Source organism: Populus trichocarpa, chromosome 2 (assembly GCF_000002775.5).
Source record: "Populus trichocarpa isolate Nisqually-1 chromosome 2, P.trichocarpa_v4.1, whole genome shotgun sequence".
NCBI lineage: Eukaryota > Viridiplantae > Streptophyta > Magnoliopsida > Malpighiales > Salicaceae > Populus > Populus trichocarpa.
Genome location: NC_037286.2, coordinates 5,665,695 through 5,691,908, shown reverse-complemented (window position 1 = coordinate 5,691,908; position 26,214 = coordinate 5,665,695). Strand labels below are relative to the sequence as shown.

At 35.2% G+C, this 26,214-nt stretch overlaps 4 protein-coding genes across 7 annotated transcripts; 1 reads left to right on the top strand and 3 right to left on the bottom strand.

The window, feature by feature from the left end:
• Window positions 1-2,889: 2,889 nt before the first annotated feature.
• Window positions 2,890-5,671, bottom strand: LOC18096180 (uncharacterized). The gene is made up of 4 exons (XM_052450346.1): window positions 3,704-5,671; window positions 3,421-3,625; window positions 3,164-3,327; window positions 2,890-3,090 (listed from the first exon to the last, which is right to left on the bottom strand). The coding sequence occupies exons 1-4, from the start codon at window positions 5,628-5,630 to the stop codon at window positions 2,921-2,923; spliced, it is 2,466 nt and encodes an 821-aa protein (XP_052306306.1). The 5' UTR covers window positions 5,631-5,671; the 3' UTR covers window positions 2,890-2,920.
• Window positions 5,672-9,140: 3,469 nt separating this feature from the next.
• LOC18096212 (SWI/SNF complex subunit SWI3C) lies at window positions 9,141-15,380 on the top strand. Of its 4 annotated transcripts, none has more exons than XM_024595475.2 (9): window positions 9,141-9,371; window positions 9,520-10,080; window positions 10,672-11,207; window positions 11,496-11,847; window positions 11,949-12,022; window positions 13,256-13,341; window positions 13,661-13,734; window positions 13,845-14,020; window positions 14,497-15,380. In XM_024595475.2, the coding sequence occupies exons 1-9, from the start codon at window positions 9,341-9,343 to the stop codon at window positions 15,010-15,012; spliced, it is 2,406 nt and encodes an 801-aa protein (XP_024451243.2). In that variant the 5' UTR covers window positions 9,141-9,340; the 3' UTR covers window positions 15,013-15,380. The 4 variants fall into 4 exon arrangements, with proteins under 4 accessions (XP_024451243.2, XP_052306573.1, XP_024451242.2 ...); XM_052450613.1 differs by having other exon boundaries at window positions 9,142-9,371; window positions 14,515-15,380; XM_024595474.2 differs by having other exon boundaries at window positions 9,142-9,371; window positions 13,842-14,020.
• A 1,216-nt stretch (window positions 15,381-16,596) lies between these two features.
• On the bottom strand, window positions 16,597-21,043 carry LOC18096211 (metal transporter Nramp5). The gene is made up of 13 exons (XM_006386304.3): window positions 20,635-21,043; window positions 20,435-20,513; window positions 20,303-20,343; window positions 20,126-20,204; window positions 19,869-19,973; window positions 19,634-19,743; window positions 18,598-18,779; window positions 18,402-18,471; window positions 18,111-18,284; window positions 17,922-18,026; window positions 17,700-17,831; window positions 17,505-17,600; window positions 16,597-17,348 (listed from the first exon to the last, which is right to left on the bottom strand). The coding sequence occupies exons 1-13, from the start codon at window positions 20,761-20,763 to the stop codon at window positions 17,010-17,012; spliced, it is 1,641 nt and encodes a 546-aa protein (XP_006386366.1). The 5' UTR covers window positions 20,764-21,043; the 3' UTR covers window positions 16,597-17,009.
• Window positions 21,044-22,137: 1,094 nt separating this feature from the next.
• LOC18096210 (metal transporter Nramp5) lies at window positions 22,138-26,214 on the bottom strand. The gene is made up of 13 exons (XM_006386303.3): window positions 26,013-26,214; window positions 25,827-25,905; window positions 25,691-25,731; window positions 25,456-25,534; window positions 25,168-25,272; window positions 24,842-24,951; window positions 24,209-24,390; window positions 24,028-24,097; window positions 23,696-23,869; window positions 23,495-23,599; window positions 23,256-23,387; window positions 23,060-23,155; window positions 22,138-22,871 (listed from the first exon to the last, which is right to left on the bottom strand). Exons 1-13 carry the CDS (start codon window positions 26,154-26,156, stop codon window positions 22,530-22,532), a joined length of 1,659 nt encoding a protein of 552 aa, XP_006386365.3. The 5' UTR covers window positions 26,157-26,214; the 3' UTR covers window positions 22,138-22,529.

Below are 26,214 nucleotides of genomic sequence, written 5' to 3'. Positions count from 1 at the left end.
GATGTCAAAGAGATTGTAAAACAAAACTCAAGCCATCATCCCAAATTTATAGTAAAGTTTAAGATAACCTCATACAAAAAAAATTAAATAAAACAATGAAAATCAACTCTCAAGCAAACTAAATAATTAAAAGCAATACTAAAAAAATCAATTAAATTTTTTTAAAAAAAAAATATGAGTCAACCCAAGTTAATCTGACTAACTCTCGACCCAGGATATTAAATCAAGTTAGCCACATAAAAAGAAAAGCAACAAAAATTACGAAGTTGGAGACTCAATAACCTAATATTAAAGAATAAAATAAAAAAAAATTATGAAAAAAAAACATAAAAGTCAAATCGGGCTAATCTTTGAAATCCGTAACCTAAGTTATGGAACCGAGTTATCCCATTGAAGGCAAACCCAAAACAATCACGAAGAAAAATTCTCAATCATCCAAAATAAAAAAAAAACAAAATAAAAAACAAATAGTAATAAAAAAATAAGGATAAGAAATTATATAAAAATTAAATGAAATAAAACAATAAAGGACAAAATTGAAAAATAAATAAATCAAGAAAATGGTAGAAACAATAGCAATCAAAAGAATTAGGATCAAATATATTAGATGAAAAAAATTAGAAGATGAAATTAAAAAAATCTAATTTTATAAATTATTTCAAATAAAACAAATTATAATTAAAAAAACAGAGCCAAAGTTAAAGGAAAAAATTTTTGAAGGACTGCTTGAAAACATTAGAGGGGCAAGCACGAATCAAAAAGGAAGAAAATAAAAAAGAAAAAAGCAAAAAATATTATTGACAACAAACTAAATGCTTGTTAGCCACACATGCCACCTAGATATAAAGGGGAAGTCAAGATAATTTGAACATCACCCTAGAAGCCATCATAATACACATCATAGGCCGTTTGAATAGTGTGGGCATCTCCCATTTTCTAGCATGCGATGCACGTGTCAACCATTTTTTTTTAAAATAATATTTTATATATTAAAGTATTTGCTCCTCTTTCAACTTGATTATAATTAAAAAACAACTTGAAAATACAAAAACACTCTACACACCATCGTAATAATTTTTTTATTATTATAAAAGTAACTCTATCATTTCATTGTACTTCAAAAAAGAGAGGAAATGATGAAGAAGCTCTCAGATGTCAATTTAATAATTTTTTTTTGTAGATATTACTATGCTAAAGTGAAAAGATCAATTTATCCACATCAATTTAGTAATGACCATTGAATCACATGAAAAAAATATTATTACCCCATCAATAAGGCTATTAGTTTTAGTGAGAATAGCAAAAACATAAAATATTATTATTTTAATTCATTTTGTTTCTTGATTTATAGTGAATCACATACCTCTTTTTATTTTTTTTAAAAGGTATCTTCATGCAAAACTCAGTAAAAAAAGACGTTATTGGGATCATTAATAAGAAGATTTTATTACATTGATCAAATCAATAAAATCAATAACAAGATTATCTAGAAAGTTTTAAAATATACGAATAACTAGTGAAATCTTATAAATTACACTTTGAAGAAAAAAGGAAACAAAAACAATGAGAAATAAAATACAATACATGACTCAGCAAAAGTAAGAAGAATATATATTCACCTGTGATTTATTTTCTTCTTCTTGAGCCTTAAAAAATAATTATTAATTACTCTTTAAATACCATAAAATTTCTCTTCAGATTGTCTCGTAAGACTATCTCATATGACTTTTAAGTCTCAAAATTCAGCAATGGTTGTATATACCTCAATAAAGAGATGGTTCAATAATAAGCTATATATTTAGTCCGCCTTGTAAAAGTATTTAAGTCATTTCGATTATTGTTTTGAGATAGAAAAAAATTGAAATATTGAAGTTAAAAAAGAATATTCAATTTAAAAAGTGCACGTAAAATAGGAAAAGGAAAACTCAAAATGGACGTGGGCTGTGAATCATGATTGTTGATGGATAACACGGATAAAATTAAATTAAATTCGAAACAAACAGTTTGATTTTGCATTAAACTACTAATCAACTAATATATTTCCAAAGAAGGAAACGCGTGGAACTCGAAGCCCTCAACATTCCCCAGATAATCACCTGATGACGACACGAGATCCACCATTTTAGTGATCCTCGCGATGTTATTATTCGAAGAGCATAAAAATTGAATCAAGCCCTCAAGCGGATCCTGCCTCAAAACCCTAGCTCATTTCAAATGCTGTGACAATTCGGAGAAACGCGAATCAGAGGAGGAGAATCCGTGCCACATTTCGGTTAGTGAGATGTTGATTTTGAGGAAATCGAGGAGAGCTGATTTGGCTGCGGATTGGGAGGGGGGATGGTAGATTTGGTAATACACGTCGCCGTTTTGGTGGTGTTTGAGGGGGGTTAAGTGAGGACCGAGAGGTGCATGTGTATTGGAGAGGACCGGTTTGTTTCAAACGGAAGGTTTGGCCTGTAGGGCATAGTTATCAGACCCGACCCGGTAGTTGACCCGGTAAAATGACTGGGTCACGGGTCTTGTGGGTTGACCCGGGTCAACCCGGGTCAACCCGGGTTTACAACAAAAACACACATTAATATGATTTTTTTAACATAAAATATCACATTAACATATGTACTAGCATAATTAATTAGCATTAATAGATTAGACAATGCATTTATCTTCAAATAAACAAACATTTAACATAATAAAAATAAGGTGGCAACATTCAACTCTAGTTTGCATTATAATCCATAAATCAACATTTTAACTCCATTTTGCATTAGAATCCATAAATCAACATCTTCAGCTGCATAAAGAAAACAAAAGATTTTAAAATATGTTGAACACTTAACACTAATATAATTAAAAAAAAAAGAAAAAAATGGTAAAGTACAAGACCTCTTTGGAATAATCATATTTTTTCTACACAATATCTTTACTTTGGTTGAATATAGGCATTGACTTCTTCAGTGTCCATAGGAGCAAAATTTGAATCAAATACCAATGGAATTGAGCCAACCTCATTAATGTCTATTGAAACATCATCATGCTCTTGTGTATCTTCATCATCACAGTCATCTTCAATCTCATTTATATTTATCAAATCTACAATTGAAACATACTTAATCAATAAACATGATAATCATGACACAAAGTGAAAGATCAAATCTTCCATTACCTTCATTTAAAGTATCTTGAATAGTCATGTTTGATAAATCACGACGAAAGATCTCTACTTCTTCAGTTGTTAAAGATGATGGATCATCTTCTACTATCCAATTTTCAGTGTCAGAAAATGCCTCAAAATTAATTGGATCATAATTCCGTCCTTTCCAATAATTTCTACAAAATCAAAGTTAAAGTACACAATATAAGTATCAATGATGCTATGTAATAATATAAATAACTTTTGAAGAATTAGAGAAAAGAAAATACTTTTGTTTTAATCTCAGATTATAGTGGACATAAACTAGGTCATTAAGTCTGTGATGCTCCAATCGATTTCTCTTCTTAGAGTGGATATGCTCAAAAATACTCCAATTCCTCTCGCATCCTGAAGAACTACAAGTTTGACTTAAAACTCGTATAGCTAGCTTTTGGAGATTTGGAGCACAAGTTCCATACAACACCCACCATTCATCTATATACAAAATTAATAAGTTAGATTATATCAAGATAATATTTTTAAATTACTTTGAATATGAAAATAATTACATACCTGGAGGTAAAAGGGTGCGATCATTTTTCGCAGACACTCTACCAAAGTCATGTTCTGCATTTCTAAACAACTTCATTTCACTTGTAAGCTTGCTTAGTAGAATTGCATTTCCATTTGCATACTTCTCAACAACATCTAGAAGTCCGGAAATGGTGTTTATATATCTATCCATTAGATTGACATCATACTGAAATCGAGGATTCAACCAAAATCCCGCTGCATAAAGCTTCCTATACAATTGTCCATCCCATCTATTGTTAATGATGTCTATGAAAGGTTGCACCTTAGTTCTTTTCTTTTGAAATCTCCTCAACATTTCTTCCTTTGCAGAATGGATAGCCTCATATAAATATCCCATAGCAGGTCTATCATCACTATCAACAATTCGTAGAACTCGAACCAATGGTTCGGTCATTAGTACAATTGATGTACATTCTTCCCAAAACATAGAGTTCAATACATTATCAACAAACCTTTTTCCTTTGTTATCTTTAGCATAAGCAGAGGAGACCCATTCTCTAGATGTCACCATAGCTCTCAAATTATCTTTGTGTACTAAAATGCTTTGCAAAGTTATGAAATTAGTAGCAAAGCGAGTAGGAGCAGGTCGAAGTATTTCTTTCCCTCCAGTGAACTTCCTCATCAAATATAGTGGATAACAATGATTATAAATATACTTTGTAATACTAGAAGCATGATTAACAACAGAACAAACTGACTGTAGCTTACCAACATCTTGGAGTATGAGGTTGATGCAATGAGCAGCACATGGAGACCAAAATATTGAAGGAAATTCTTCCACCAACAACTTGCAAGCAGCAACATAATTAGAAGCATTATCAGTCACCATATGCACAATATTTTCAGGCCCAACAAATAAAACAACCTCTCTAAATAATTTATGCAACAACACAGCAGTCTTTGAGGCCTCTGATGCATCTACTGTTTTTAAAAAAACAGTTCCTTTAGGGCAATATACTAAGAAATTAATTAAAGTTCTCCTCTTTTGATCTGTCCATCCATCAGCCATTAATGTACAACCGGTCTTCTTCCAAGTTTCTCGATAACTCTCAACAAAAATCTTCACTTCATCAACCGCCTTTGCTAGGTAATAACCACGAAGAGCATGGAAATTTGGTCCTTTATAACCAGGACCCATGGCTGTTATACCATCTATAGCATGTTGATAGTAAACAAAGTTTGCAACATTGAATGGTACACATGCATCAATCATCCATTTTGCTATAGCAAGATCACATCGTTCGACAGCTTCTTTGTTTTTCCAACAACTTTGGAGAGACTTTTGAGCACCATGAGTTGTTCTTGGAATAAAATATGCCCCTAATGTTATATTTTCTTTCTGTTTTCCATATCTTACAGACGATTGTTTAACAGCACCAGTGATTTTACTCTTTCCTTTATTGGCAACCTTCGGTGGTAACATTAGCTTCTTACCATCAACTTCAACAACATCATCGTCATTATCATCATCATCGCCTTTACAATCATCCTCTAATTGTCTAATCATCCTCTCCTCATGCTCTCTTTGTTTAGAGCTATACGGATTGAAATCTGCTTCCATTTCTCTAGCTCTCCTTTTCTTTTCAACATTCCCCTGAAGATTCAGAAGCATTTGATGACGAACATCCGGAGGACATTTGCGGCATTGTTCCACTTCTCCTTTAGTTCCAGCTAAATGTTGCTTGAATCGATTAATACCTCCACCCGCAAAAACTTTGGCACAATATAAGCATACTAATTTGGTTTTCTTACATCCCACACTAAGTTCAGGAGCTTTTCTGCAATGACCCCATGCTAAATCTGTTTTTCCTCTTATACCACTTGATGTTGATATAGAAATTGAAGGTTCAGATGATTGAGTAGTTGAAGGAGTGTTATTTGAAGTGCTACCATGTTGAGAAGCCATTTTACAAACCTATAGTAAATCAAATCAAATTAACATGATGAATAAAAATGTTGCATGTGTTGGCTGCTTCTTACTTTCCTAATTGAGAACATATATCACCATTTATATCTCTTCACAAAAGTCAACATTAAACAAAATGAAAATTGATGCAGTTGTATGTATAACCCAACGAAAGCAAATAATCTATCTTATTGGTCGTTAACTTGTTATTCAACACAATTGAAAGCATATGTCATGAAAAGAAAAGGGAAGAACAAAAGAGATATAAAGAGAAAATGGGAAAAAGAAGCACGCCTTGAGTTTGAAAGAAATAGGAGGCAGAATAAACAATGTTAAAAAAATTATTAAGATCCGAAAATTCTTGTAGGCTTAAAAAAACTCATACAACCCAGCATATACTGTATAAATTGATTGAGCAACTTATGCAGATAAGGTACGCTGTTCTTCTCCCCAATGCCCTTTCAACTTGAAATCATCCCAAAGGGAACTCGTGTAACTTTCCAAAAAGGTAAGGGATCTCAACTCTCAAGATTTGGCACCCAACTTGAATCTTCCGGAAATATATATTATATTGCAAAAAACTATAATATATTTTGGTTGTGGAGAGAGAGAGGGTTAATCATGTTAGCATGCAAGGCAAACTGGTCATCACCCCCATTTGAATATTGTTGGAGCAAGAGTCAGAGGATTATTGGGATAATTTCATTGGGATCATACGTCCATCCACCTTCTGGGTCTAGCTGGGAATTACTTCAATACGTCCCAAAAGCTAGAACACTAATAACTTCTCTCGTTGATCCTTTTAAGTTAAAGAATTTGAGATAAATTTGTATTTTTCATGCTTCGACTCTACAACATCACAGTAAATAGCTTATCTGCTAGGCTATGTAATGCTCCGACCACCATAGTAATGGCGAAAAATTAAATAAATAGAAGTTTTTCAAGTTGAAAATCTATTTTCAACCGATTATCATTAAAAAAATGAGCACAAATGCCACCACAGTTACTTCTTTGTTGACTCATTTTACTTTTTAGCTTACTTGGTATGCAGCAGTAAAAGAACGCTCCTTTTCCTTACTATTTGGTGTCATTCACAAGCAAATATCAACAATCCATCATCAGAATATTGCTTTCATGCTTTGAGAGGTTTGAATTCAAAAGGGAAACGCAAGGGGAAAAGAGTATAAATTGTAAACTTAAATACTGTGAAGCAGAAAGAGGACGCACCTGGAATCGAGCTTCTCTTTTGAATTACTGGTGCAAATTACAAATTCCTACAAGAGTATGACAAGATATAGCAATGGAATCGAGCTTCTCTTTCGAATTAAAATTAATCAAACTTTGAACGGCAGAGAAGGAAATTAGGGTAAAAATTTAGCAGGTGAGTTAGTATATATATCCCGGGTCTCACCCGGGTCAGGCCGGGTCACCCGGGTCTGGCCGGGTCGCCCGGGTCAGGCCGGGTCTGGCCGGTTTTTTCCTTGCACCGGTCTTTTGTATTACCCGGCCCGGTCCAGGCCCCGGGTCGACCGGGTCCCGGGTCAACCCGCCGGGCCGGGCCGGGTTTAATAACTATGCTGTAGGGAACGTGAGTGGGAGTGAGAGTTCTGACTGGGTCAGGTTGAGTGGGGCCCAGTTTGTTGGTTTGAAAATTAACTTTTGTTGTTTTTTGGACGAGTGGCGGGGTTGATGGAGTTGGTATTAGTGATTATTTGGTGGTGGTGAGCGGCGGCGGAGGTCTGGCTCGCTTCATCGTTGGTGCTGAGAAGATGGTCCAAGTTATTCGTTCCCTCCAGAGTGGCGGGGTTGACGAAGTTATGCATGCTCTGTCTTTAAAAAAATTATTTGAAAGTATGGTAGTGGATATGTTTTAAAATTATTTTTATATTGAAATATATTAAAATATTTTTTTTATTTTTAAAAATTATTTTTAAAATCAACGTATTAAAACAATTTAAAATATATAAAAAATTAATTTTTAATAAAAAAATTAAAATTTTAAAAAATACTGTTTGGGCCTCTGTGGACAGTGAACCTTGGAAATATTTGCACTTGTTATATTGATACATTTTAAAAATATATGTTATTTGAAAAAATATTAAATTTATATTTTTTTAACAGTTTTTGTAATTTTAATATACTAATATAAAAATTAAAAATTAAAAATAAATTTTTTTTAATATACTTTTAGATAAAAAATATTTTTTTAAAAAATCAACACCACCTTACCAAACACATATTAATTATCACAATAAATACAAGTTTATTAATTAGCAATAAAACTGAATAAAAAAACAAATAAAAGAAAACCGTTTTGATAAAAGAAACAAAACTTTCGAGCACGTGTCACCCACTCTCCATCCACTTTTAACATGAAAGCACATCCACGCCCTATTTCGCGTGTCGCTCAGCGGACACTGGCACACTACGCCACAGCTACACATTGTCAGCAGCCAGTACAAGACGAAAAACCCACATATAAAAGAAAGAAGAAAATGATAAAAAAGGAAAATTACACGTTCACCCCTGTGGATTCACAAATGTTCCACTTCGACCTTTATATTTTAAACTCTTACAGTACCAACCTTAAAAAAATCTCACTTTGGACCCTGACTCACGAGACTTCCGAGTCCGTTAAGTTTTTGGACCCCCCCCCCCCACCCACCCCAGAAAAAAAAAAAAAAATTACTTAGTAAAATTCTAGAAATTAATTTAAAAGATGTTTGAAAGCCAAAGTTATTTTGAAAATTATTTAAAATAAAAAAAAATCTTGAAAGTATTATGCTGATACTAATAAAATCATAAAAGAAAAACATGCATTATTTCATAGTTTTATTTTAATGGTAAAATACGTTTCAAAGTGACAATCAAGTAGATTTTATTTGGAGTAATAAAATAATTTGTCATACTATGCATGATTGTTAATGATAAATTATTACATAAAATTAAATACATTTTGGCTGTGTTGCATGGTAGAAACGTGCATGCATGTAGAGAATAATACCTACTTTTTTTTTAATATATACTATGATAAAGAATAATACTTAAACAAGAGAGGGCATGTGCATCACAAGGACGGATAAGAAGGTTCCTTGAGAAAAATATTTTTATAAAAATAAAAATAACAGAAAATGGTTTTTTAAATTCCAAATTTCCATTTTTTAAAGGAAAATAAAAACAAGAAGTCATATTCAGAGGCCATTCACAAGGAGTGGGGCTCAAACCAGTCCCTATATATAGTTTTTATATAAAAAAATACCATAAGAAAATCATTTTTTTAATAATAAAACTAATTAATTTTTGAAGTATTTTAATGTCATATTTATTATCACATGGAAAAGAAACGCAAGAGGAAAATGTGAAGAGGAAAACATGGAAAATTACATTTTCAAATATCACGAGCAAGGAGTCGATATCAAGAAATTAGAAACTACAGAGACCGAAGTGTAATAATGGTGAATTTACAGGAGCTAAAATATATCGTAGACAAGCGAAAACAAGATCGAAAGAGAGGGGGGAGAGAGAAACGAAATGCCCCAAATCGATACTTGGCTTTGCAAGAGACCAAACAAAGCAACAGCGCAAGGCTCACAATCAGATAGATAGAAGAGAGAGATCACCTCTCTCTCTCTCTCCCACTTCCATTCCTTTGATTCCCATTCAACCAATCAAAGACCCCACAAATCTCCACATTTCCCTCTACTCCAACAATGCCAGCTTCCCCTTCTTTCCCTGCTTCAGGTACTTCTCTTTTCCCACAAATCCCCAAAACCCCTCTTCTCTCTCTCTCCCTCTCTAAAATTCAAACATTTACTGCTATCATTACTCCCTCCACCCAACAGGCAAATTATTTCTATCTAATTTCTTTTCTTTGCTTTGATCTCGACAGATGGAAGGGGCAAATGGAAAAGGCGAAAGCGAGGAGACTCTCAAATCACTCGAAAACCACCAAAGCACCACCACCAAGAAGAACCTGAAGAACCCGAAGACGACGACGACGCGGTTGAGGCAGACGACCATAACAATAACATCGTCTACAGAGAAGATTCCGAAGACCCGAACCCACATCAGCAACCCAACGGACCCGATCCAAACCCTCAAGAGACCGAGGTTTTAACTGACGGCGGGGTCCGCATATGCGATTTCCCTCCGGTCACTCGGCTTGCTGTGAACCGCCCTCATGCGTCTGTGATGGCGATTGTGGCGGCCGAGAGGTTCAATTTAGCTGGAGAAAGCAGTAATAGAGGCCAATTAACTTTGAATCTGGAGAATGTATCGTACGGGCAGCTGCAGGCGGTGTCTGCTGTGACAGCGGAGAGTGTTGGGAGTGATTTGGAGAGGAGTGATGGAGGGAATTCGGGGTATGTAGTGACGCCGCCGCAGATTATGGATGGAAAGGGTGTCGTGAAGAGGTTTTGGAGTAGATTACATGTGGTTCCGATGCATTCAGGTGTGAAATTATTTTTTTGGGTCTATTTTTAGGTTTTTCTCCTCCTTGCTGATGTTCATGTTGAAGTGAGTGTTTCATTATTACTGTTGAGATAGATATGGTAGGGTTTTGTGTGATTAATTAGAGTTTGGAAGATGAATTTATGTTTGCTTTAGCTATGGAAAGTTGGTTTGAGTGGTGGTATTGAACTCGAGGTTTTCAGCTGCTTTTGGTTTTTAAGTATTAAATATTGGAGGAAAAAGAAACAGTAATTGGGGGATTTCATTGTTTGTTTGCTAATTTGAGGATTTGATTTTTTTGGGGCTTGGTTGTTTATCTGGAAAATATATGAAGGGCTTACCTAGTAAAATAGAGAGGCAAATTGTATTTATTGCAATCGTAATTGTTGGTCTCATTTAGAGGACCTTAACTTAGATATAACTTCTCATAACAAATATTGAACATCTTTTTTCTTAATATTTCCATGATTATTAGCTTTTTGCTTTTTCGGTGGGGGACAAATTGATATTCTATACGAACTCCTTTTTAGCTGTACTTTATTCATACTTTTATTGATTTTGGTATGTTATTGTTGTGCTTCTCGGGGAGTAGATTGGTTTTCACCGCTCTCGGTTAATCGACTGGAGAGACAGGTGGTGCCACATTTTTTCTCTGGAAAATCTTTAGATCACACACCAGAGAAATACATGGAGTGTAGAAACCGCATTGTTGCTAAATATATGGAGAATCCAGAGAAGAGGCTCACAGTTTCTGATTGTCAAGGATTGGTAGTCAGTATTGACATTGAAGATTTAACTCGAATTTTTAGATTTCTTGATCATTGGGGAATTATCAACTACTGTGCAGCTCCACCAAGTTGCGAATCCTGGAGTGGGGGGTCCTATTTAAGGGAGGATCCAAATGGTGAGGTTCATGTACCGTCAGCTTCCTTAAAGTCTATTGATAGTTTGATCCAATTTGACAAGCCCAGATGTAGGCTCAAGGCAGCTGATGTTTATTCATCATTTTCATGTCATGGTGATGATTTCTCTGACCTGGACAACAGAATTAGAGAGTGCTTATCTGAAAATTGCTGCAATTGTTGTTCTCAGCCTCTTCCCTCTGTTTTCTACCAGTCACAAAAGGAGGTAAATCCTCATTTCCTCTGTCCCTACTTTTGCTTATTACCCGCATCAGTTTGTCACTGTTATGTTGTTCTATCCATACTGGATTTCCCTTTTGCTCCCTGCAAGCTCTTTCTATTAAGACTTAATTTTGAGATCTCCAAAGTCATCCATATACACATAGGGTCAAAACCTGGAAATTCCTTTGGAAATCTTCAGTCAAACTGAAACCCTGATTTAAGTTCTCTCTCTCTCGCTCTGTTATTTTTTTTTTGTTGATTCGTTATTGCTGATCAGCATCTAATTTAACAGGTTGATATACTACTATGCTCTGATTGCTTCCATGAGGGGAGATTTGTGACTGGTCATTCAAGCTTAGATTTTGTTAAGGTAGATTCAACAAAAGATTATGGTGATATAGATGGAGAAAATTGGAGTGATCAGGAAACATTACTTCTCCTTGAGGCAATGGAGATTTACAATGAGAATTGGAATGAAATTGCAGAACATGTTGGAACCAAGTCAAAAGCACAATGCATCCTTCACTTTCTGCGTCTGCCTGTAGAGGATGGCCTGTTGGAAAATATTGAAGTTCCAAGAATGTCCAAGCCACCCAGTCCATCTAGTAGAGATGATAGCAGAAGACCACACTCAAGTTCAAATGGTGACCTGTCAGCTGTTTCATTTGCTTATGATCTTATCACTTCAAAATAATGGTGATGTATCTCTAATATTATGTGGCCGCATTTCTCTTTGTTTCTGTAGGATCCTGCCTCCGAAGTGCTGATGCTGAAAATAGGCTACCTTTTGCAAATTCTGGCAATCCAGTTATGGCATTGGTAGGTCACTATCTTTATTTGTGCAGTTTATATGTTCACACGAAAGTCTACGAAGTATAAAAAATTCAATTTGGCTATCAATGCATTCATGCTAAAATGATCTGCTAATTTTATATATTTTCTCACATTTTTTGGGGTTTTCAGTAGTAACCCTGGAGGTCTTAAATAATTAACTTTGCTGTATGCTCATTGTGGATTCTGGTGTTTGTTCTTTGTGTTTTCCACATTCTTTATTTATCATGTGGGTGGTTGAACAATGAAAAAAAATCAAAGCTAGACCTCCTGAATATTTGGAAAAAATAACCTAGGAACAAGGTGGATCGAATCTCACTACCTCTTCAGTTTCAGGATATATTCAGAGGATAGCTTATAGCTTCATTCTCTTTCATCATAAAGCTCCTGTGAATAGCTATTTGACTCCTATTTTGAATGGTAAAAGACATTAGTATTTAGTAGCAAACATAAAAGCTAAAATCAAGTCTATGAACTGTTCTAATTCAACGCAACAGTGTATTTAGAGACCACACTTCCAGCGTCTGTTTAGATGTTTGATGCGACATCCTTTCTGCTTCTGTTAGGTTCATTTCTATAGAATGGCTCTTACATATGAATCCTCAATTAACAAGTATCTAACACCACCCATTTTAATGATCAATTCTTTTCTGTCCTTAATTCTCATACAAAAATCCACGTGGTCATTTGTTTCTACCCCGCTAGGCCCCTGCTTTGGCCTCAATTTATTTGGTACCAACTCTGCCAACTTTGACTTTTCTTTCCCATCTAATAAAAAGAGAAGATGCAGGAAATATGAGGTATTGGCAGTGTTGTGCAGTATATCCAGTGGTATTTCCTTATGTTTTGTGGTGTTAGGGTTTGGTAAAAGTGAAATATTGGAGTTTGGGGTTACAAAACTAGGGTCCACAATTTGTTGGTTGAATTGGGGTTGGATTGATCGATTGATGTTTGTGAGCAAAATGTTTAATCTGCTTGAATTAATTGGACCAAGTTGCAGGTTTTTCTGGCAGCAGTTACTTTTAAAGGGTTGAACAAATTAATTTGGTGGAAAGAAGAGCGGAGAATGGAGATATATTTAGGAATATAGGTTTATTGTTGGTAAATTATGATTGAAGTTATTGGTGAATGGTGGAATTACACTGCAGAAATGGACATCTTTCAAAAGCTTTCTAGCTTGGATTTTTTGTGGATCCATCTAACCAAAGGAAAATTTTGTAGGTTGCTTTTCTGGCCTCTGCTGTTGGACCAAGAGTTGCTGCAGCCTGTGCTCATGCATCTTTGGCAGCATTGTCTGAGGATAACAGGTAGGTGTATGTTCATCTTAGAATACTTTGAAGGTTTACAGGGTGTGTGTATACATGTGATTTCTTGGGACTTTGTCAATTTGATTCACAGAGGATAAATATCTTTCTGCTGTTCTTTCTCCTTTTAGTATTAGCAACTGTTGAGTAGCTATGCTTTGAACCTAATAAAAGTTCTTTGGTATCGTCAGCATGGCTTCTGTTCCACTGGTGAAAATAATATGCAGTGGAGGGTTTTCTTTTTTCTTTTTTGCTTATACATATATTATGCTTGCATGTTTTCTATCCTTGTTGAATTCAATTAATTTCCCCCCTTATGAAGGATGGATTCAGAGAGATTACATGGTAGAGAAGGTGGTTTTCATGGAGAAGTTGCAAATTCAATTCAACAAAAAGGTGGCCATAAGTTGCTTTCAGTGTTCTAATTATATTGCTCTTCCTCGCTCTGTTTTCCCTCTCCTTCATCTAACGTTAGCAAAATATTTCTGTGGATCTTTCTTCAGAAGATGGCCAGCATGGCTCACGGGGTCAAAATGGGGCCGAGGTTGTTCCATTGTCTTCTGAAAAAGTTAAAGCTGCTGCCAAAGCTGGCCTTGCTGCTGCAGCAACAAAGGCTAAACTGTTTGCTGATCATGAAGAGCGGGAAATTCAGAGACTATCTGCCAATATCATAAATCATCAGGTAGAGCTGCTGCCAATGTTACCTTCTTCTTTACTTTAATTTTCCATGTTACTTCTTTCTTAGTGTGCGTTTGGGAACGTGGTTGAAACTGCGTTTCCTGTTTCCCAAAAATTTGATTTTTTTTTCTATGTTTTTCAACCGTTTTAATGTGTAGATATCAAAAATAATTTTTTTTTAAAAATAATTTTGATGTATTTTCAAGCGAAAAACACTTTGAAAAACAACCGTTACCACACTTCCAAACATCTTTTTAGTATGTGTATATTTATACCTTTGCTAGTGTTTTCAAGTCCAAGAGGGCACTAATGAACCTTCTGGGGATAGCCTTAAACATGCTGTTCTTTTGTTGGTTGCACATATTTTCTCAAGCCACATAACTATGCTTATATCACTTGTATTTAACTTGCATATTTATAGTGAAACTGAAATTTGTTAGGCTTCACCATGTAATAATTTATGATTAACACATCAAGAAGTTTTTGATATGGTTACAGTTGAAGAGACTGGAGCTTAAGCTGAAGCAGTTTGCTGAAGTGGAAACCTTTCTAATGAGAGAGTGCGAGCAAGTGGAGAAGACAAGGCAACGGTTTGCTGCTGAGCGGGTCCGCATGCTATCTACCCGGATAGGACCTGCTGGAGTCACTTCACAAGTGAACCCAGCTGGTGTTGCTCCTTCGATGGTTAACAATAATGTGGGCAACAATAGGCAGCAGGTGATGCCTTCCTCCTCTTCACAACCAAGCATTCCAGGATATGGCAACAGTAATCCAACCCATCCGCACAACAATCAACAAGTCCATCCTCACATGTCATATTTGCAACGGGGACATCCCCAGCCAATGTTTCCATTAGGGCCGAGGCTGCCCATGGCAGCTATACAGCCATCCTCGTCCGCTCCATCGAATGTCATGTACAACGCCCCTGGAAATTCACAGCCTAACCTCAATCAAATGCCGAGATCTGTGTCAGGCCCTAGTTCTGGCTTAGGTTGAAACGGAGAAAGTGATGTAGCTGTGGAGTTTTATGGTTAGTTCCACTGGTTACTTGCTCACAATCTGTGCTGCAGCTGGGGTCAAAGATGAAAAAGGATGGAGCCAAGAACGTTTCATCTGTCTTGCGCTGTAGTTTTGATCTGAATATAAATTATTCTGTGCAGTTTGTAGGCTTGTAACAGATTAAGGTGATGTAGCGTTTGTATCGAATTATGAGCGTTGTCCATTAACTTAGGAAAAATTATTTTCAGAACAAATAATCTTTAATATAGAATGTGTCGTGAAAATGGCATCAGACGACTATATTATATGGTTCTTTTCTTTTGCAGATTAGTAAATAAATCCTTCTCTATTTTCTCTTTGGCCAATTTGTTACTTCTTCCATAGGTGCGATAATGATTCATTATGCAATTCCTGCGTCTCCCTCGCCATTATTTCTTTTCTTCGCATTAATTATTAATTAATAAAACCTAAAAGAGGTGTTGCTTTTTACTTAGCACATTTGGTTTATTTAAAGATTAGGTCTAATGATTATTGTATTTAAGATTAGATTGAATGATTTGTTTTTTATGTAGTTATTTTAGTTTTTAACATGTGATATATGTTTAGCGGGTTACGTTGGTTGATTTAATTTTTTTTATTAATTTAAATTTATATATATTTTTTAATTTTATCTATCAATATTGAGCTATTAAAAATTAAATTTTATGATTTATTTATGTTTGTTTTCTATAAGAATATTCCGGTCTCATGACACGGGTCATATATTTTACGGGTTAATTTAGGTGGACTTGAATCATTTTATCGTGTCTTTTTTTTTTAGTTTTTTTCCCTAATTATATCTTTCAACAATGAGTCAATTGAGAATTAAGTTTCACAATTTGTTTTGATTTGCATTTTATTAGTTATCCTAGTCTCTGACTTTAGTCACAGATTTGACAGGTTAACCCGGGTTGACTTGGATCGTTTTTTCAGTTTATTTCTATGAGGTATCCTAATTTCATGATCTGGATCACTGATGTGACAGGTTAATCCGAGTTATCTTGAGTTATTTTTTTGTTTACTTTCTTTGAGATTGTCTTGGTTTCATGACTCGGCTTATGAGTTTGGTGAGTTAACCCAAGTTGACTTAGGTTATTTTATTTGTATCCTTTTTTTAATTAGTTTTTTTTTTCAATTTTATCTTTCAACATTATATTAATTGAGAATTAGGCTCTGTAATTTGTTTTATTTACCTTTTATAGTGTTATCATGGTCTCATGAATTAGGTCGTAGGTTTAGCATGTTAACTTAAGTTGTTTTTGTGTTTTTTTTATGTTATCAATTTTATCATTTAATATTGAGTTTATTGAAAATTAAGATTTATAATCTATTTCGAATTGCTTTATACTGTGCTATCATGATCTCATAACGTGAGTTATAAATTTGACAAATTAATCCAGATCATTTTAATATATTGCTTTAATATATTGTTGTCTCAGTATTTTTTAAAAAAATATCATCTTGAATTTTTTGAACAAACTATATTTTTACTTAAATATTTTTTTTAGATTAAAAAAAAATTAATCTCATTCAATACACAGATGAGAAATAAACTCCATTCCATTTATCGATGCCATGTGCCTGTGACCATAAATAAAAGGAAAGGAAATTGAAAGGAAAAAATAACAAAGCGTGAGGGTAGCGAGTACTTTAACTACATAGATATAAAACGTGGATTGACAACCTGAAGTCCTGAACATCTCATGGAAATTATACAGGAGTTTCCTTTTTCTGTAAAGGAGTCTTGCAGTGGTGGTCTTTGGAAAAGTAAAGCGATAAGTGAGCAGGAAAGGCTAGTGGCATGAGTGATATAAGCCTACAAGGCATGATATACGTACGTGGATATATATGGAACAGGGAACCCAGTAACCCTTAGCTGCTCTAATAACCAAGCTCAATCTCATAATTCACAGATGAAAAATGATAATGGCTACCGGCGCACTTGATTTGTCCCACTACTCTGGCAGTGGGACATCAGCTAAATCCTCTCTGTAAGGTACCCGACCGAATGCCATTTCCTGGTTAGATTTTCCTTGCCCATTTTCCATGTTAGCCTCAAGATTTGGATCATTCTTCACTGGGTCAATGTATGTCACAGCAGTGTCTTTTCTAAAGGTTAGGTAGATGATAGCAAGAATATATATTGCCATCAAAGGAAAGACTATGATCCCGATAATCACATTTCCAACTTTGGGCAGATTGTTATGAGTCAGCCAGCCCACAAATCCCGTGCTTAGATAATACACATTGATTCCAATGATCATGAATCCCAGAGTCCACGAGATGACAATTATCTGCAAAAATGTAAATGAGCGGTGTATCAGGTGCTGCGGTTGCAAATTCCACTACAAATGACCACTCGAGGAGACATTGCGACATGATTTCAATCGAAGGAAATCAGAAGAGCTTATATAAATAGAGAAAAAAAAAAGTTTAAAAATACAGCTTACATAAATTGAGTTCTTGTGCGGTCCCATCTTGGGGTTACTGCTGCTGAATTTAAGAAGTGGGATGAGTGCAAATGGGAGCTCAAATGACAATATCATCTGAACAAGTAAAAAAACATAAATTATAGATAACAGTAACAATTAGCTTGACTATGAAATTAACATGACTTGTGGAAACATAATTATCATTTTCTCTACCGATGCAATGATGATTAACCGGCTTGCCCCGGATGATCCACCTATAATTGAGACAAAGAGACTTGGTAAAATGGCAATGCATCTAGTCGTTAGGTTCCTAAGCCATTTTCTCATCTTCAAATCCAAGAAACCCTGAGAAATTTAGATACCGAAAAAATAAACCTGCAAGTTTTGAAATATTCACAAGTATGAATCATACACTAAGATGGTAATATTATGAACCTGCATGATGTATTGTCCAGCGTAAGTGCCTGTTATTGTAGAGCTTTGTCCCGAGGCTAATAACGCAATGGCATAAATGGTCGAACTTGACTTTCCCAGCACATTCTGCAATTGTTGATCCCTCAGATCTTACGATTAATATTAATTTCGTGTGCATACGTAGATATTCTTAACTATAACCATCTGTACCTTGAGTAAGAAAGAAGCACCCTTGAGGGTGAGATCACCGCACTGATCAGCATTTTCAGGTGAGAGATTCTTGGCCAAGCAAACAGTACCCGATACAGAGATAATCGATACATTGATTAAAAATGCTACAAATAGTGCAAATCCGCTTTCTATCAGGAAATATCGACATGCATCCTGTACATAGAAAAAACAAAATAGAATAACGAGCATCACGTTTTATTACACCTCACCAAACATATCATCACGAGTTAAAACATAAAATTTAATCATCTGTTTTTAGTGCCGGCTCACATTGATGCCACGAACAGAATTGGGCACTTTCCTAGAAAGCACAAGAGCGGAATGAAGAAAGAGGTTGTGCCTATTGAGGAAAAAAAATGGATGTTAGTGATGTAACTATCAAAATTAGGCACTTGAACAATTGCAGAATGGCAGCACAGCCCCATGATTATAATAAAACTTCTATTTATAGAAGGTGGAATCTCACGGCATGACAAGGGCACCGAGTAGAGCAATGGCATCACCAGTGGCTCCTTGGCCTGACAGTTTAGGGATAAACAAGCCTTTCAGCACACCAGATGCTGGAGGCTTTACATAACTAAGTTCACCAAAGAAACATGCTGCCATTGTAAACACCAACGCTGATATCAGCAGCTCCAGTTTCCTGATCTGGCCAGCAGACAAAACCCATAAAAGAGTTGAGATTTAAGAAAACATGGCGTGGTAATCTGTACGTAGGAATAACTTACAAGTGTCTTTATTGAAATTAAAAAAAAAAGATTTCGTGGCAGCTTCTAGTTTAATTTTCAGGACTGGAATTGAGAAACGACAACAGCGTACAAAATGTCGACACTATTTTTTATTTTTTTGTCCTTTTGATCATACGGAAGGCCGCCACTAATGGACTTTGTGTACGTAGTGTAGCAGGTACGGTATTATTGACTGGAAATGAAAATTGATTTTTAAGAAAACATGTTTTCCAACTCTCTATTTTTTTATAGAATAAAAAAACATTAAAAGTTATTTTATGAAAGTAAACACTCTTTTCTAATTATTTTGAAACGGTCGACGCAATGAAAAATAAAAAATAGAATTGGCATCATAGAACAATTCACACCCATGTATCGACAAGATTCATAACGATTGAATGGATTAAGCAATTTTATACATGAGAGAACGTCCAAGTTGAGAAATAGCTGGTGACGATGATTATCAGATTAAGAAACGAGGCAAGAGTCCTCGTCTCTTTCGACAAGGAAAATCGGAGGCCATATTTATTGCTGCAATCACATTCATAAACAATTCCTCTTAATTAAGATCATCCCATTTATTTGTCAAATTTACACCATCATGTAAAAGCTGGTGAATCATGGCATCAACAGTAATGGAAATACTCTCTGAAATTGAGAAAGTCAAGAAGCATGGATTTTACATATTCCAGGAGTAGTTTTTTTAGAAGAAAATATACGAGAGAGATTTTTTATTTATTTTTTCATTCAGTGAATAATTTCTAGAATAATTACCCCATATTTTTGGAGACCAAGAAGCAGGAGAGTGCTAAGACCAGTCATGAGAACTCCTGCCCATACGGGGATGTGGAATAGTATGTTTAACGCAAAGGCTGTTCCAATGACTGTCCGAACATATATACATTCGAAAAAAAAAGGTTAGATAATGCGCTGTATAAATTGTGATAACCTGTTGAAAATTTAAACTTCTATCCTGGAAATCTTTAATGGTAGTCGAATTTATACATGCCTTCAGGTATATCAGCAGCTATGACAGCTACCTCTGCTAGCAACCACAGGCTCCATCTCACGTACTTTGGATATTCAGCCTTGCACAACTCAGCTAGGTGTCTGCCTGAAAACCCAACGCCGCAGCACAAAAATAAATGCTAGTACTGGTAGTAAATTATAGAATCTAATGCATCATTAGTTTAACTATATGAAATTTTGCTTAGAAACAAACTATAGCTGGTTACTTTCACTTCAGTAATTAATTAAATTACGTACCGGTGCTCACACCAAGATTTGCAGCAAGGGATTGGATTATGAGAGCGAAGATCAAACCAATAAGGATCACCCATAACAGCTGAAAATATCAGATATGATCACCTTTTATCAGTCCACATTTTTGTGTGCTAATTCTCTCAATCAATGAAGCGTTCTCTCTTATTCTTTTCTTTTTACCTCGTATCCATGGTTGGCTCCTGCTTGCAAATCTGTTTCCACTGCAAGTAGTTCGCATGAGACCGTTAGTTTATTAACGAGACGCACAAAGCTCTGCAGAGGAAGAATTGAAGACAGGGGACAGAGGCTTACAGTTTCCAGGATCCAGATAAGCTAATGAAACAAGAAAACCGGGTCCGACGTAGGGGAGGAACTTTCTCCATCCGGGTTTCTATATATAATATTCGTCAAAACAGTAGATTAAAAGAAACACAGTGATTTTCCTTCCAAGTTTACCAAAATATATGAAAGTGAGTCGAAAAGAAGCCCGAAAATGAGAGAATGATACTGACCTGCTGGTCATAATCATCAATGCAAGGTGGGGACTGGCCATCCAAGTTAAGAGCTGCTATACGATTGCTGTTTCCCCGTGATGCTGGAGCAATCTCACACGCTTGCTGTTCCTGCTGTGAGCTTGCCATCTCTCCTTTTCACTTTCTTTACCTCTCAGAGAGAAGGGGTTTTTTTGGGTTTGGATATATGATCATAAAATCAATTCTCTTACACTATCCATTGTCTTCACAATTTAACTTAAATCTTCAATGAACTGCTCTCTTATTTATAGCGCAGATCAAGGGGTGGAACCGATTTGACATTTTTTTATGAAGGTAAACTTGTTAAAATACCGAGTTTCTACCAAAATGAATAGCAACCCTTGTTTGGAACTCCAAACCAATAAGAAGCTGGCACCACATGCCGTTTTGTCACAAGTCAGACTCCAAGTTAAACCAAAGGGACATGTTCAAATTGTGGGAAGAATTCTTATGATTTAAATCCGAAAGCATCTTGCTTTATTTAAGAAAGACAACCTTTTTTTCATTTTTTCCAGGAAAGGAAAAGAGGGATGTGACTGCCTTCTAACCTTTTAAAAAATAAATATTTTTTAGTTATTTTTATTTCATTTATAAACTTTATTTTTTATTCATTTAAAAACCCTAATGCTAGTGAGATTCTATATTAATTTTATGATTATTTATTAAGATTTTTTTAAAAGATTAAAGTTTATGTAGGATCAATATAAATATAGTTATTTAGTTTATTTTTAACGACCTTTTATATTTTAATAAATTAAGATAGAGATTGTTTTTTTTTTCTCTCATACATATATAGATTTTTTTTTCAAGCTCTTTTTCATTCAATTCATTTCTGATTTTTCTTTCAATCCTATTGATTGTTGCATTGCATGGATTGGCACTAATGCATCAGCTTTTTTTTTTTCTTATCTAGTTTAAGAATCCTAATATTTGATAAATTCTATAATTATTTTTTAGGATTTCTTTTCTTTTTGAAAAATAGAGTTTAGGCCTATAACTAGTGTTTATTTTTTAGCAAGACTTTGGTATTTTGATAAACTAATAAAGAGATTGTTCTCTTTCTTTGTTTCTTTTATTTTTTTAAAAAAAATTATGTACAAAGTCTAAGTTTTTTCTCAATTCATTTCTTTTCAACTCTTTCATGCCTTCCGAAACTAGATTAATTAGGATTGAAAGGAAAAACAGGAAAAGGTTTAATGAAAAAGAGCCAGGGAGAAATTAAAGGAAAACAGGAAGAACATTTTCTCTGGGAAAATTGCTAGGAATTCTGTATATTTTAAATGAGATTATGCAGGTTGAATTACACTTTTTAAATCTTAACAGAATGTCCTCTGCAATTGAACACGAACATGGCCTCTATCAAGTTTTAGCTAAACGTTTGCAATCTGAGATAAGTTTTTATCAAATTTAGAGATTCCTAGGGAGTCCCTTATAATAATGCAATGACGCCTCCAGAGAAACCATAGACGAGCTACCTCACTTGAACTGTTAGATATGGGAGAAGATCTTATTCTGAGGTCAAATCAAGGAAACCTCAATATTGTACGGAGACAGAAGAAAACAAAAACTTACACTTCCATATCTGATCGCGACCCGAAACTACTTGACTGTTCAAGGCAATGATAATGGCCTCGATCCATTTTTACCGAAATAAAATTCAACATTACAACTTCAAGAGCATTCCATAAAATTTACAGGCGAGGAGTCCTGCTATTTTTGGACCCAAAAAGGGGTGCGATGAAGTATTAGTAAGACTTGTAACTTCAACTCAACAAGAAGGCTTCATATAACACATCATTTTTAACCCCGATTTTACGAGTTGTGTCTTGTCATGCAGTAACGAAGGAACCTGGATTTCTAGCTCTGAACACCCTCTATTCTGGCAGAGGGATATCAGCTAAATCCTCTCTATATGGTGCACGATCCACCATCTCCGGGCCCTCGGTAGATTTGGCTAGTCCGTTCTCCATGTTAGTTTGTTGCTGGGGGTCATTCTTATTTGGCTCCATAAAAGTCACCACAGTGTCCTTTCTGAAGGTTAAATAGATTACTGCAAGGATATAGATTGCCATCAGAGGAAATACTATAATTCCAATGAAAACGTTCGCAACTTTTGGTAGATTGTTGTCAATTAGCCAACCCACAAAGCCTGTGCTTAGATAATAAATGTTGATGCCAATAATTCCCAGACCCAGAATCCATGATAACACTATAATCTGCGTTCACAACAAGGAAAATGATTAGTATATAAATATTAAGAAGTTGTTGAATCTTAATTTATGTAAAAAAGAAATTTAATTTATTTAGCAGGTCGGTTTACACTGTAGTTCTAAGTAATTAAGAAGTTAAAATAAATTAAATAAAGTACAACTTGCACTTTTAAAAAATAATAATAATAACTTACATAGATTGAGTTCTTGTGTGGCCCCATCTTGGTGGTGCTGCTACTGAATTTAAGAAGTGGGATAAGAGCGAACGGCAGTTCAAAAGAAAGAATCATCTGCAGAGCCAAATGAAATATTGTGACAATTAATTACATTTGAAAATGGATATAAATAAATACAAAACTAGATTAGTTTGACGTAATCAGTTTTTCTAACCGATGCAATGATGATTAGTCGACCCGCGCCTGACGATCCACCGATAATGGAGACAATAAGACTAGGTGTAATGGCAATGCATCTAGTCACTAGGTTCCTAATCCATTTTCTCATCCTAAGTTCCAAGAAACCCTGAAAATTACACCGCCGGAAAGTAATTTATTTACCATCTAAAGAAATTCTGAATAGTCAAGCTCAAATACTTGGGTTTTAATTTATTTATTTTTGTCGATAGAGACCTCCATGATGTATTGTCCTGCGTAAGTGCCCGTGATAGTGGAGCTCTGCCCTGAAGCTAATACAGCAATGGCATAAATTTTTGAGCTTGATTTTCCCAACACATTCTGTGAAACCAAACCAGAATCAAAATAAGAGTTATTTGTAAGAACTTAACACTTGAACATGAGTATCGGTAACCATTCTTTTTATGCGATTTTAACCTGAAGAAGGAAGGAAGCAGAGTTAAGGGTGAGATCTCCACATCGATCCGCATTTTCAGATGATAGATTTTGAGCTGAGCAAACAGTCCCAGATACGGAGATGACTGCGAGATTGATTAAAAATGCTACAAACAGCGCGAGCCCACTCTCTATCAGGAAATAGCGACAAGCATCCTGTAAGATGAAGAAGCAAAATATTTAGTATAATAAAAATAGTAAGAGTAAACTGAATTTACTAATTATATGTTCACATGTCGATCTCAGGTGAACAAACCTGAGCCGACCTTAACAAATGTCTCTACAAGATAATACTGTTTCGTTGTTTGGCTTACGTTAATGCCACGGACAGAGTTTGGTGTTTTCCTAGACAGAACAAGGGCAGAGTGGAGAAAGAGATTGTGCCTGTTAGAGAAAACAGACAAGTGAGTGATTTATCATTAAAATAGAGCCATTAGTTGAAAAACTTGGACATTATATTATAATAATGTAGTCATATTTGAGGATCGAATTTACGGCATGACAAGGGCACCGAGTAGGGCAATGGCATCGCCAGTGGATCCTTGGCCTGACAGCTTGGGGATAAACATGCCCTTAAGCACATCAGTTGCAGGAGGCTTTACATATCTCATTTCTCCAAAGAAACATGCTGCCATAACAAACACGAGCACTGCTATTAACAGCTCTAGCTTCCTCACCTGGACACAAAGTAATTTTTTCTTAAGAAAGAAAATCTCAGAAGAGAGTAGAAATGCAATTTAATTTTCTTCTTCAAGACCTGTAAGAACCTTTCATCAATTGATTAATCTTTTGGTGCCAATGATAACGAGAAGCTTTGCAGATTACAGGGAAGACAACTTGTTTTACCTGTAGTTGTGTTGTAATAATAAACTATAAACCATTTTTGTTTTGGATAGGAACAAAGCTTGAGCTGGAATAGTTGACTGACAAAATAATAATTAAAGCACTAAAAATAGGAAAAGCACACATGTAACCATAAACATTTTTACTTTACATTCGTGTATTGAAACCACAAATGCATATACAGCCAAGAACTCATGAAGACTCAAGACTTGACATGCCAAGAATAAAGGCTAGAAATAAAACCACCACTATAGTTTGTATATATTTGTTAATGATATAACTTACACCATATTTCTGCAGGCCGAGGAGTAGCAGAGTGCTACAACCAGTGCATAGAACTCCAGACCATACTGGGATATTAAACAATATGTTTAGGGCAAAAGCTGTCCCAATCACTGTAAAGAAAATAGGAAATTCTACGTTAGAAATCTATTAGCTATTCTCTAATTACTGATCGGTTGCAATTCAACTCGTTTGTTTTAACAGTCTAAAAGTGGAGAATAAAACCAAAACTGAGATGTATATGTGTCTCAAAATAGCATTCAACAACAACTAATGACATATATTAGTATCCAAGATTAATTTAAAATAATAGAGTTAGAAAATCATGCCTTCGGGGATATCGGCAGCCATGACAGCTATCTCTGCTAGCAACCACAGGCAATACTTGACATGTCGTGGGTACTCAGCTCTGCATAGCTCCGACAGGTGCTTTCCTAAAATTCCCACGCCAGATTAATGTGATAATCAACACTAGTTGAAAGAATGATAAATCCTTAATTAAGCTAATTAAGAGTACAGTGGAATTAATACCAAGTTCTAACACGTACGGTTAAGGATATAACATGTTCTTTCTCTCCTAATTTTTTTTGAGATAATCAAACGTTTAAATGTCTTACCGGTGCTGACACCAAGGTTTGCAGCGAGTGATTGGATTGTGAGAGCAAAGATCAATCCGACAAGCACTACCCATAGCAGCTGAAGATACCAAATGATACCATCACCACTGGCCGGTTAGTGAATTTATCCAGGCATGCATGCTGATTTTCTCATTGCCAAAGAAAATTATGCTATGTTTTCTTCTTCTTCTTCTTCTTCCTTTTTTTTTTTTTAATGTTTGTCTCTCTTAATTACCTCATATCCGTGATTAGCTCCTGCTTGCAGATCAGTCTCCACTGTTTACATGCCACCATAAAACTATGTATAAATCATGCAGCCCTAGATACAGTACATAACTGATGACACAGAACATGAGTAGAGGTGCACTTACAATTTCCAGGGTCAAGATAAGCCAATGAAACGAGGAAACCAGGTCCTACATATGATAGAAACTTCCTCCATCCAGATTTCTAGTCATTAAAAAAGATTTAGACATGTTGCTGGCAACATAAGCTTAATTATAAATTTAATTAGAAATCAATTTAAACATCTTTTTTTCTAAACACAAATATATGACCTGGTGACTTGGGTCTTTAAGCTCATGATCAATATAAGGTCGAGGATGCCCCTCCACATTAACAGCTGCTGTTCGTTTGCTTGATCCATCCCATGATGCTGGCAATGTATCATTTACTAGCTGTTGCTGCTGAATGCCTGCCATCTCTCTCTCTCTATGCCGTCTCGGTGTTTGTGTATTTGTAGGACTTGCATGCTAACTA

What these genes read in the sequence shown, in the direction of transcription:
- LOC18096212 (XM_024595474.2), top strand. Translation starts at nt 9,341, where the DNA reads ATGCCAGCTTCCCCTTCTTTCCCTGCTTCAG. An exon ending in ACCACACTCAAGTTCAAATG is followed by an intron (nt 11,848 to 11,948) that starts GTGACCTGTCAG and finishes TTGTTTCTGTAG; the next exon opens with GATCCTGCCTCCGAAGTGCT. An exon ending in GCATTGTCTGAGGATAACAG is followed by an intron (nt 13,342 to 13,660) that starts GTAGGTGTATGT and finishes CCCCTTATGAAG; the next exon opens with GATGGATTCAGAGAGATTAC.
- LOC18096210 (XM_006386303.3), bottom strand. Translation starts at nt 26,156, where the DNA reads ATGGCAGGCATTCAGCAGCAACAGCTAGTAAATGATACATTGCCAGCA. An exon ending in ACTCTGTCCGTGGCATTAAC is followed by an intron (nt 23,870 to 24,027) that starts GTAAGCCAAACA and finishes TTCATCTTACAG; the next exon opens with GATGCTTGTCGCTATTTCCT. An exon ending in CAGGACAATACATCATGGAG is followed by an intron (nt 23,388 to 23,494) that starts GTCTCTATCGAC and finishes TGTAATTTTCAG; the next exon opens with GGTTTCTTGGAACTTAGGAT.
- LOC18096211 (XM_006386304.3), bottom strand. Translation starts at nt 20,763, where the DNA reads ATGGCAAGCTCACAGCAGGAACAGCAAGCGTGTGAGATTGCTCCAGCA. An exon ending in TTGATGATTATGACCAGCAG is followed by an intron (nt 20,514 to 20,634) that starts GTCAGTATCATT and finishes TATTATATATAG; the next exon opens with AAACCCGGATGGAGAAAGTT. An exon ending in AAATCTTGGTGTGAGCACCG is followed by an intron (nt 19,974 to 20,125) that starts GTACGTAATTTA and finishes TTGGGTTTTCAG; the next exon opens with GCAGACACCTAGCTGAGTTG.
- LOC18096180 (XM_052450346.1), bottom strand. Translation starts at nt 5,630, where the DNA reads ATGGCTTCTCAACATGGTAGCACTTCAAATAACACTCCTTCAACTACT. An exon ending in AATCTGAGATTAAAACAAAA is followed by an intron (nt 3,328 to 3,420) that starts GTATTTTCTTTT and finishes TTGATTTTGTAG; the next exon opens with AAATTATTGGAAAGGACGGA. An exon ending in TCAAGATACTTTAAATGAAG is followed by an intron (nt 3,091 to 3,163) that starts GTAATGGAAGAT and finishes TTTCAATTGTAG; the next exon opens with ATTTGATAAATATAAATGAG.